General features: G+C 40.8%; 1 protein-coding gene across 5 annotated transcripts in view; it reads right to left on the bottom strand.

Moving 5' to 3' along the window:
* MTA1 (metastasis associated 1) overlaps positions 1-12,104 on the bottom strand; it is a 77,132-nt gene that overhangs the window by 39,733 nt on the left and 25,295 nt on the right. For all 5 annotated transcript variants that reach the window (XR_003916046.1, XM_029962244.1, XM_029962241.1 and 2 more), the window contains exons 4-9: positions 11,811-11,937; positions 11,582-11,645; positions 6,139-6,256; positions 4,413-4,515; positions 2,290-2,389; positions 994-1,182 (exon numbers count right to left, since the gene is read on the bottom strand). Coding sequence is in view for 4 of the 5 variants with exons in the window: in XM_029962244.1 (XP_029818104.1) it covers positions 994-1,182; positions 2,290-2,389; positions 4,413-4,515; positions 6,139-6,256; positions 11,582-11,645; positions 11,811-11,937 (701 nt within the window). In the remaining variant the exon portion in view is untranslated. The remainder of the gene's footprint in view (positions 1-993; positions 1,183-2,289; positions 2,390-4,412; positions 4,516-6,138; positions 6,257-11,581; positions 11,646-11,810; positions 11,938-12,104) is intronic.

Raw genomic sequence — 12,104 nt, 5'->3', positions numbered from 1 at the left:
CAAGGACATAAGATGCACATGGGATACAGGTTAAATTAAATGCCCTTTCAGAAACATAGTTTTCAGGGTAGAAGTGGAGCAGGTTACAGGTAATCTTCATGGTGCATTTGCTCCACAGTAAACCATTCAAGGGAGGCACAATGTGGAAAGGAGCCCACAGGCTCAGACTCTCTGAGAAGGAGAGACTCAAGCAAGAGCCACAACTACAGTATCCCAGTTCCAATTTACTTGGCTTCAATGGAGCTGGTCTATTAAAAAAACAAACAAACAAACAAAAACCCACCAAAACACAAAACCAAAACAAACTACTAACAGAATCATGCTCTGCCAGCTCTATTCTCTGCATGAGAAGCACGAGGATTTCAGCAGGACCACAGAGTGTTGTGCTGTTTTCCAGTCCCTCTGTCTAAAAGATTAGAGTATTGGACAAGCAACAGTGAAACTACTTATTTTGTTCCAGAGGACTTGATCATTGACACAGAGAAACTTGGCTCTCCCTACAGTGCTCCATTCAATCCACGGGCTGAGCACCTAGCACGGAGCTCTGGCCAAACTACAGGACACTTCCCTGGGATGTCCAGGATTCCATTTGAACACTTTCAAAGGCCCTTTCTGAAATCACATTGTAAGAGTGACTACATTTCCATATTTCAGAAGGCCCAGTACTTACTCTCCTTCAAACACAAATTAATCTAGAGCAGCTCGGCTGTCACAACACTTTCCTAAATCCTCCCTCAGCTGTAGTGGAGCAGATGATTCTAAATTAACATCTCTAAAGGAAAAGCAATCATCTGTGATTTGAAATTCTGACTGTACAACAGGCTGTCATCAGTATGAGGTCTGCCTTTCCCCACTTTACAGCAAGACACATGCTCTAGTTCAAAGCCCTCTTCTTCAACACGAGGAAAAACAACACAGTTTAGACAAGCTGCAAACCAGCTCTGTCACTGATCAGAACCGGTCACCACGGGGGCCCTTCCTTTATATACTTACAAAATCTTGCTGAATGTCAGTGAAATCTTTTCCATATTTTTCTAGTGCTTCCTCGAAGAGGTTTGCCTCTGAAGCAGACCACTCCTCCATCTCATCTCTGCACAGGACCGGCCCACCTTGTGGCACAAGCGCAGAGATCGCCTTGGAAATGTCGTAGACATTTTTGTGCAAAGTGTCCATAGCATGGAACTACATGGTTGCAAAGGAGAAAGAGAAATGTAAGGACAAGCATCTGGGGGGGGGGGAAATGCTTAGCAGTGAAACAGCAATGACAAATGCTGCACCAAAATTTGAGAGTGCAGTATTCTATACCCCAAACAAAGTCAGTAAAAACTGTTCCAACCTCAGACTCACTGCAATTGTCAGCGTACAAGTCTAACATTCACTAGCAATAGTGGGGGGTGTGGAATACAAGCCCTTGTGTATCAATAATTCCTACTCAGCACCACTACTGCAACAATACTGTTAGTTAGGGATAGACCCACTCCCCCAAAGACTGAGCAGCCCTGTTAACTACCACAAAAATTGCCTATATGAAAAATAAGAGTAGCAACATGCACATACGGTTCCCCCCAAAGGCCAGAAGCCCCAAAAAAGATTTAAGTTGCACATCACAGCTGAGTAGGAAAAAAGAATGACTCTCAGGAGCAATTACTCCTCAGAAAGCTGAGCAACTTGTGATTTACAAGGGCTGAGAACAAGCTGCGAGGGAGGAATTGATATGAGTAAATGCATAAAAGTTCAAGTTTTCTCTTTCCTTGATCTACTCAGTAACATTTATGATTATAAAATGTTAACAACAATACCACTCCTCAGGTATTCTAAAATGGAGCTCATCAAAGAGAACAACTGGATCCACTGGCATTTCTTATCTGACCACAAGCTTTTCCCCTAGACAATCTTGCCCAAGGATGCCAGTGACAGTCTGGTGTTGGGGAAATGATGAGGAGTGGCACTCCAGCACTGTAACATTACAGACAAGCAGACAATCATTTGCATTCTTCTCAAGGCAGCTACCAAGCCCATGCAAGAGACGGGCTGCAAAGCATGTTTTAATAAAACTAAAAAACAGCAATAAAAAAACCTCACAGAACTATCCATGACGGATCATAGGAGGCCCAAGGCCAGAAAAAGTTACTTCATCTGTAACTAAAGGATTCCTTTACAAAGACAAGGTCTGCTTCACAGCAGGCCACAATTACAATCCATCTGCCCCTCTCTCTTTGCCAACTGTTGTTGCTGAGGTGAATATTTTGCATCTCTCACAAACTTAAGGTCCTCTTAAAAAAATCTCACCAGTGTGATGTCCCTGGAGGCTGCTGCAGCACTCATGTGCAAACTTGGCTGTCTGACAGAACTACTGCAATCCAGCGCTCGGGCAAACGTACCAACAGACCTGAAAGAAATTAAACACAGCACTAACTTTGCATGCAAACCCAGCACAAATATAAACACCCAGCCAACACTTTCTCAGTTACAAGAGGATGTGATTTGTTGCTCATTCTGAGCCAGAGACCGTTCTCTTCGATGTGGTTTGTTATTATCAACGCTTTACTTAATTCATATGACCACAGAGGCTTAGGCATAGGAGAGGAAACAGAGAAGGACTGAAGGATGACCAACAGGGAGTTCTGACCTGCTCTCTTATCCCTTACCTCTCAACAGATTTAAGCTATAAAAGGAACTGAGCACAAGCAAGCTTTATGAATGGCCATAGTCTCTTCCACAATCACAAGAGCAGTGTTGCATTGTCTGAAGGTATAGAGACAGATGCCAAGACCATACAGGAAAAATGCAGTAATGCAAACATTTTTCTAAAGGTTTCAGTGACATTAAAAACAATATTTATTTTACAACTTAATATTATATAATATTTATTATAAAGCCTGCATAAGAACACAGCAATTCTCAGATACTTCACAATACCAGTCATTTCTGCATCTGAGGCTACGATCCCCATGCTCTTCATCTTATTCCCAAAGAAATTAGTTGAAGGAACCTTTAACATAAACATCGATTCTCGACATTCCTACTCCCCTGCCTGCTTGCTACATCACATGGGTGAAACACTTGTCCTCCTGCATAAGGGAACTGGAGCTGAACTCCTCTGAGCAACTACAACAACAAAAAGAAGGTGGGTCAGGTTTTTCCCCTTCCACTCAGATCACTTCCCAAAACTAGCTGAGCCCACAGAGGAACACACTAGTGCCAAGCAGTGCAGGAATAGGAAAGGTAAATGTTTAAGCACCAGTTGTCATCAAACATCTAATTTTGGCCAAAATCCAAAGCAGCCTCCCCCATCCCAGTGTCTGTGGCGATTCACACTTCACCCTCTCCTCGGCCTCCCAGTCACTATACCCATCATCCCTACTTCCCAACTCCCCCATCCACAGCTTTAGCTGAACTGATATTTGTGTGTGTGTGTGAACTAATTATAAACTGGAATGCTTTGCTGATTCTGGACAGAAGGAATTTTTTCAGTGCTTCTCATTAGAGCGGCTGCACCGGCAAACCCAGCGGGCAGCACTGAACAGACAGAAAGAACCACTAAAACCAGCTTTGCCACCAGAAGCCTACACAAGGTGGAAAACCCCACCACAAAGGAGCTCTACAGTCACTCCAAACCAACCCACACGAAAACAAAAGAGGGGGGAAAAAGAAAGAACCAGAAGGCTGACAGATCCAGGGTTCATCCGAAAAGGCTTAACTCTGTTTTCCAGGGCTAAAGCCCTTGGCTGCAGCAGGCACCTAAACCACACAGAATGTGAAGTGTGTTACCTTTTTATTTTTTTCTCCAAATTATTCAGTCACCAATTGCTATGATGGCCTAAAATTTAATATAGTCTTCTGTTTATATAAATGCATAACAATGAATTAGTTCAAGAACCTTTCAAAAACGAAAAGTTGATCAAGAAAGATTGCTTTGGGCTTAAATAAAAACATCATCAGTACAGATTTGCAGGGTTCTACTTTATTGTGCCTATCTTTTTGAATCTAGGCCTTAGAAAGCATCCTTGCTCCATCAAAAGCATTTACTAGAATTCTTAGCAAACTGTTAATGGATGTCAAAATGTCATTGGATTTGAAAAAGGCAGAAAATGGACCGAGCAAACAACTGCCAAGAATTTAGCTCACTAAGTCTGCTGCACGCTGGCCAAAGCATTTGAAAAACCTCACCAATTTCAGGATCGGTTTTACATGCCATTTGCTCTTCCTTAATGAAACTGTTTAAGTTGTAAATCTGAGAAGCTGTTCCTAAAGTCATGCAATTCCCAGGAAGGCATGTTAAATGTCCATCTTTCAAAATGGAGCAAGTGAATCAAGCAACCAAAACTCGCATTCATACTAATAAAGAACTTAAAGTGCCTGGAAGAGTTACTGACATTTACTTCTTCAAAAGAGAGGTAAAAGCTTCTTACCGTGCTACCACCAGGAACTGGTCTATCTGCTTGTCTACTAGTGGGTTAAAGGCTTCCCAAACTTTTGTTTCAAGTTTTGACTGATCTCTTCCATCATCCTCACCTGGTTGAAAAACAAATCAGAAATGCTTAGCATGGTTCTTTCAAAATAAGAGTACTTTCTAGATTATTTTTTTATCTCATGATAATGTCACTCGTAGTCCATCTCAGTTACTCTGTCTGACAGGCCACTGAGAAAATTTTATTCACTTATTTGTACGTGACAGTTTCATCTTGACAGACACAGCAACACAGCTCGTCTGAATCAGGCAATCAGATTTTCAATAACTGGTTTCAAAGGACATGTCATGGCAAACAGTACATCCTTCTCCAAACTAGACAGTTTCTTTCCAGTTTCTTTCCTCAGCTCCTCTCTTCCTCCTTTATCTTGCAGCAATTTCAGGAAAACAGACACACTCCCAGCTGCTCTGAGCAGGCAAAAAGTAACTGGTTCAACTCACATCAGCTGCTTTCTAAGGGGTAAGTCATGGCATCAGACACTCTTGTTTTTATTTTCCCAATTCTATACAAACCAAAACACCCTGGAAAAACACAGGAGAAACTTTTTTCCTCTTTTTTCTGTTCCCTTTAAAACATCTGGAGATTATCCTCTCTGAAGCCCCATGTTGGCCTGCTGAGGGAAGAGGATTCCTTTCAAATTAGTTCACCCTCACTTAGGATGCTTGCCCAGCTGTTGAATAAATACCAGTTTCATAGACAAATTAAACAAGAGTCCTGACCCATCTGTTTGCCTGTTCTAGCATGAGACTAACAATATCAGCAAAGCTCCTAAAGACAGCAGAGGCATCTCACTGCTTTCACATCTTGGCCCATTCAGTCTGGATAGGGCCTTTCCAACATGGGTCACAACCCTTGGTCTCTTAGGAGAAGGGTACTGACAGACCTTTCCCCATGCATTGCACAGGGCTCAGGAAAGAACAGTTAGGTGCCAACACTCCCCATCCCTCCCAGTTTCTCCACCCACTTTTGGATCTGTAGGGTGGTGATCTTTTGGATTTGTCTGTGCAGAGACAAATAAATCTAAAGTTAGTTACTGTTTGGTAACTAGTATTGCTTACTGCTGCTACTCCCTTTCCTTGGGCCAGGGTCCTTGTGTCCTACTGCTCCATGACACAGTGGGGGCAGGTTGAGGTCTCACCACACACTCCAGCCAGCAAATTCTTCCCTCTGCCTGTTCTGCAGGTGAGAAGTCTAGGCTGGCAGCCAACACTGGGAATGGGAGAGGGCTCCAGGGAAAAGGCACCTGGCAATAATGGGCAGATTGATGAGGGCAGACAGCATTTAACTGGTAGTAATTTGGGAGGGGCTCTCATAGGGAAGTGAGTCTTGATTAAAAACACAAAAGGCTTTTACAGACACGATGGAAATTTGTGCTTCCCATGGAAATTCTGAAATCTCCTAATAAAAAGAGTGCAAACTCCGAGAGAGCCCATTAATTCAATTTATTTCAACAACATTTGTGATTTGGACAAGTGCCCATTTAAAGACCAGTCTGAAACAGAACTAATTGCCTTCAGTGGGCAACAGCCTCAACAAACCCAACCATCCTTGTACACATGGCCTGGCAGTGGGAACCTCCACCTCCCACACCTTGGCAGGCTGCACACAAAGAAGTGGCCACATTCAATGTGGACTCTTGACAATTTAAATAAATTACAGAAATTACCCTCTTTTAGTAAGTCTGTTATATCTGCCTGGTATCGGTTTCCAACTCGAATCTCTCCTTTATCAGCGAGCAGAGTCTTTTGTTGAGGATCATATACTAATGAATAAAAGAAGAAATCCTAAAAATAAAACAAGAGCAAAAAGGTAAACAGTGTTATTAGCTTTTATTTTCAGCTTTACATAGGTATTACCCAGCTTTTACGTTTTAAGCTTGGTTTTATTACCTATATACAGATTTTAAAATTGGGTGAGCAAACAATAAATGAACCACCAGCTTTAAAACCCTATTTAAACACTGCCATTTCCTTCTACATTGGAAGTGTAACAGCTCTCCTTAACAGCAGCCCTTCCCTTAACATGAAGTCTCTCAAACTGAAGTGAACAAGGATCCTCTTGCACAAGAAAAGTTCAGAAGGGCCAGGAGACAATTTTTAGTCCTATCGGCTGTTTCAGAACACAAAATTGCATTTTCCCATATCCCAAAACAGCAGTACTAGATGCCAGTGACTTATCTGCAAAGAAATATTGGTACAAACTGAAGCATAACTTCAGAGTGTTACATTAGTTCAGACTAATGCAACCCCATAGAGACATGAAGACCCAGACTACCTCTACAGCCTCTGCTGGGCTTGCTCCAGTCTGTCAATGTCTCTCATGCTGGAAGGCCCAAAGTTGGACATAACACTCCAAAACAGTCTCACTAGTGATGAAGTGTGGGGATGAATCCCTTTCCTCCATCTGCTGGCTACATTCCTGCTAATATAGACCAGGATGTGCTCAGCTTTCCTTGTCACAGAGATGCACTGATGACCAGCTTCTTGCCTGCCACCATCTAAGCTTAAATCACCGTGTTTCCTTCTGTTTGTTACTGGGAGAGGGGCAGCAGATTTGGCAGCAGCAGTAATTAGCTGCAGGTGGCAATACATTAATTTGTGGCTTTTGTTCAAGTAGATGAGAAAAAGGCTAAAATAGCTGCTTAGCTTCTGTTACTTGGGTGTGTAAAATTAAAGCTAGAAGACATAGCAGAATGGGAATGTTCTGCCAGGGCAAGGAAAGAAAACAGCCAATATTTTAACTACTTAAAACTGCATAGTATAAGTAATTAAACTTTTCTGCATGGATAAGTACTTAGCTGTAGCTATTGAGTGACACATCAGAGACCAGGTATGCTCCACCAAAGTGTGGGATACTAGGCAGGATTAGAGCTCTGGTAGGACATGGCATAATAGACCTTTTGTAACCTCTGTCCACAGCAACATCATCACCAAGGAAGAGAAATGTTTCTGAACAGAAACAGGACATGTGATGTGCCATTTTTCACATTTTGGGTTACTGGCTCATTTTCCCTTTCCCCATATTTCTGTGTCACTAGCAGGCACTCTCTTTAAATACATCTCATTTCATGCTCACCTCATTTTCCCTTTCCCTATATTTGTATGTGTCAACAGCATGCAACAAAAATTAGGACAAAACCAGCATCAGTTTCAAGCCCTGTTCAGCTTTATGAAGAGGTGGTAAAGGAAAAGAGAGTCTCCCAATCTGTCACACAAAACCTCCCCAGACAAAAAAAAGAAATTGCTGTGAATTTCCACAGTAACATAGCAAAAATTCTGGAAAGGAACTGAACTTCTACTAGAAGGGTTGTCTGTATTTGGGTTTGGGGTGGGGGGATTTGGTTGCATCCTAAATAAATGATACTTTTGACAAAAAGGATTCCTACTCCCACAGGCACCAGGGTCAAATTACATCAACCTCCCGACAGAAGGCAGCTTCAGAGTACATGAAAACTTATTTATATTACAGCTATGTAAAGAAATCTGGGTCTCTTGCTCCCTGACATACACAAAGCTGAAGACATTACAATATTTTGAAAATGCATTATTGCATGAATAAAATGTAAGAAAAGCTTTTGTCTCACAGGTTTACAGGTTATAAATACAGTGTTTTATTTGTTTCAGCTCTAAAATACCTAAATGCAGGACAAAGTAGATGCAGTGCAGCATTAATGCTTTCGAGGCACGTTGCCCAGCAAATATGCAACCCAAACACTGTAGTATAACACAGTGGGTCCCAAGGAAGACCTATTCAACAGGTAATTTCTTTAGAGTCTTTCTTGGCCAGGGAAAGTCACACATTGTGGAGGGGTTTTCTGCCATGGTATTTGACTGCTGGATGCCCTATTGTTTCTCTTTTATTGGTTATCACTATGAATTTTCTAATATATATAATAAACCCCATCCTTCTCTACCAATCTCAGGTCATCCTGTTGTATCTTATCCATTTTTGTCTCAAATTAAGCAGGTTCAACAAAAGAACTAAAAGCTTCTTCCCAACCAGAACCTCCTCAACACGGAAAAGATGGAAGTTGGAGGGTCCAAGTGTGAATACAACAGAAACTGTAACCTCCAGAGATAATAAAATACCACTACCATCTTCCCCCATAGATATGAAATTCATTCTTGCAAACTGAGTGGGATTTCTGAAAACATTAACAAATGTCAGTTTAGTGCCAATGCAAACCATGGTCTAAGAAACAAACCAGATCCTTGTGTACTTGACAGCACTTGTGAACTCTTGATCACCACTATTTGATAAGAACAATTTTTCACAAGGGTTTTACAAGAGTGATGTTCCCAACAAAAAAACAGCTGTTCAAGATGTTCCATGATCATTTGAGCTTTCACAACTGTGTATGCTGAGTCTGCAGTAGTCAAGAAAGAGAAGGGTTTCCTCTTTTAATTTCAGACTCCAGAAAACACCCAACATGTTCGGAAAAATTAACATGACCTGCCAAGAGAGAATTAAAACTGAATCATGACTTTCTACGTCTCCCAGCTGTTAGACAGACACATATGCTCAGAGTTTCTCTACCCAAGCCCCTAAGCTACCCAAAGCTACAGCCAAGAACCAAAGCCACTAAGAAACGGCAGAAGAACTAGAAAAAAAAAGACAGGCCCAAAGTGAAAGTACAGTACAGAAATAATGGTTAGCTCATTACAGCTTGCAAACTTACTTTCATGTATTTCATATATTTTAACTAGAGAACATTTTATTTTTAGGGGGGTACCAAAAGGAACAGAAATGCCAGACATCTGCTCAGCAGGCAAATTCACACAAGCGTCTGGATATATTCAGGCAGAGCTGTAAAGTAGATGGTACATATAAAATAGTTTCCTGCAGAATAGCGAAATCTAGTGCTTTTGCCATAATTGGCTATGCCCTTCTCTTGATCTCCATGGGAATTTGGTATCTACAGAAAATTCAGGTTTTCCAGTTACTTTTTTTTTTTTTCCCCTCTTTCTTCCTGCTCCTCACTCCTGCTACAAACCCAGTTTTACCAGACACAATAAAAAGTCTGTGCTGGTCCCCTTCAGCCTGCTTTTCAAATGTAACAAGGCAATCTTCCTGAGAAAGATGACAGAGGGATGGAAGGAAGAAAATAGAGATAACACAAATGTAATTTTGCTATGCTTACTATCTCGCTAAAAATTTGTGTCTGTGTGCTTAACCTGCTTCAAGGCAGACACCCTTGGGCTGAAAGCCTACTTTTACTGGTCATAACACTTAAGAAATCAAATGACAGATTCCCTGGGACTGCTTAGACTTTATTGACAGTAGCCATGTTAAAAAAAAACAAAACAAAACAACAGCTCTGAAACATTTTGAAAGCAAAGAATGGATTAAGAACAGGAGGCGTGGGGAAAGAAGAAACAGTTCAAAACAATACCATCCAGTGTTAGGAATTTATCAGGCAACAAACTATCTCCTTTTCTTAATCTCTTTACCCTCCACCCAAGCACATTTGTGTTCTGAGCTTTTTTTTGCCATTTGTCCAAGCTAGTTTGCACCACAGCAAAATGCCATGCTAAGTGACAGGACACACTCAGGGAACTCTCTCGTTCTGTGAAATTTCCAAGTGCCTGCTCAGTTTTAAAAATAACCCACGTCACTCATCTTGCATTTTGAGAGTTCAAAAGGATGAAAAAAAAAATAAAATCTCTTTTTGTGCCTACATATGCAACGGAGCAGTTGCACGATTAGAGGAAGGCAGCTCCCTTCTGTCTCAGCATACCCACCTGTAACATCAGCGATAATAAAATCACGTGGGGAGCAATCGAGAGCAAACACGACTTAAAAGCTGGGTACTAGAAAATCTAAACCAATTTCAGTTTGATTAACTTTTGCTTTCCAACTGGCATATCCCGGGCTGCTAACTGGTTACAAGCACTGCTGCATACAATGTCCCTTGTTTGATGTGCTGCCATTTGGCAGCCTTCAGCAGACCCAAGATTTTTTTGGTTTCACATTCCAAAGAGAAACTCGACTGCTTAATCCCTATGCTTTGTTTAAAATTCTCTTAAACTAAAGTATCAGATTAAAATTAATCTTATGCTTAAATAAATACTAAAGAAAGCTAAAAAAGCATTTAAAAAGAAAGCCCAGCTATGAGAGAAACTACAGTATGCTCCTTGCAAAAAATGACCTGTTTTCTCCTTGTCTTAAAAGCCAGGAATGACCATCACCCTACTGTTTTTAATTGTAAGATTTCCTTTCTTGTATAACCTTTTAAAGTTTTCAAATGCAAATTATTTGCTTGCAGATGTATTCAAATAATAATACACTGAAATTCTTTGCTAATCTCCCAAAGTAAAGCTCCCAGACTGTCAAATTCCAAGACTGTCTGACACAGTCAGAGGTCTGGTCACAATTAAAGGTATATAAATATATTTTTTAAAAAATACAATAGCAATTTTTAATATAACAAAATACCTAGAAAAAGGAAACCCCAATGTTTATACTCTGAATGATGATTAACTGTGCAAGACAATTCAGTTTCAAGTGGTTGGTTTCAGGTACCTTTAAAGAGATTGAGTAAATTTCTGCAGGACTCAGATATCACCTGACAAGCAGTTTTTCAGGGATTTGAGTGTCTGTGGTGGCATATGAAGGACTACAGATAAGTATTTTAAACAGTGAACTCAAAGAACAGGGAACTAAGCTCCTCAAATCTGAGGCAAGATCAAGCTTAAAGCATATTAACATAAATCTGTATGATTTCAGGATAAAGCAAATATATAGAAACACAGCTTGCTGTATTGCTCCCCCTTCTAGTTACTGTATCTCCCACCTTGTCTTGGCTGGGGCATCAGCCCCCGGGTTTGAACCCTCAGTCTGGCAAAGTAAGGAGCAAGTTGGGCTCTCTTTACAGAAGGAGAGGCAGCTTATTGTCACAGGGGTGTAAACACCAGGTCTGGCCCCTGGACCCACAAAATTTTATAGCAGAATGCAAATGGTATGGGACCTAGAGCTTCCCACTGACAATGCACAGTACGTGTAGAAATGAAAAAATCGTCCTCTTTCTAGAAAACCTGTAAAAAGGCACCAATCCTAAATTGTGACAGAATAAACTGTTCAAGCTTTACAATACACAAAATGGCTCCTACCTCCCGTTCCAGATATGATTTAAGGGATTCTGTCTCATTTAACAGAGTAACGCTGCATTTGCCTCTAAAAAAAGAGAAACATCTTATGAAAAAACATCGTAAATGCTCATGTGATTCACAAGATGGTATTGCTGAAGTTATACACAGAACTTGATCTTACACTGAAGAATGCTTGAGTAATAACAATGCTATTTGATTTTTGAATAAGATGGAAGAAAACAATCATTACCTAATGTGTGTGGCTGGCAGAGATTCCAGCTGTCGTGAGAGAAACAACTCACGATGTCGTAGCTGATGCTTCTGCTTCTCTGGTAAATCAACCATTTCTGGATTTTCCATCTCTTCTTCCATTTCTCCTAGTGATAAAGAGACAAAATTGATCATCAAGAACAGGGCAAGAATTGATTCTGAGCCAATCGGGATGAGCTGCTCTAAAACCTTTGCTAAATAATAAACAACCAGATTAAATCTACCTTCATCTGAATTCTCACATTTCAGCCAACTGAACAATTACATAATTGAA

This window comes from Manacus vitellinus, unplaced genomic scaffold (assembly GCF_001715985.3).
Source record: "Manacus vitellinus isolate BGI_N305 unplaced genomic scaffold, ASM171598v3 scaffold_44_pilon, whole genome shotgun sequence".
In the NCBI taxonomy this organism is placed as follows: Eukaryota; Metazoa; Chordata; class Aves; order Passeriformes; family Pipridae; genus Manacus; species Manacus vitellinus.
The sequence above is the reverse complement of the archived record's forward strand: the minus strand, read 5'-3'. Positions and strand labels throughout refer to the sequence as shown.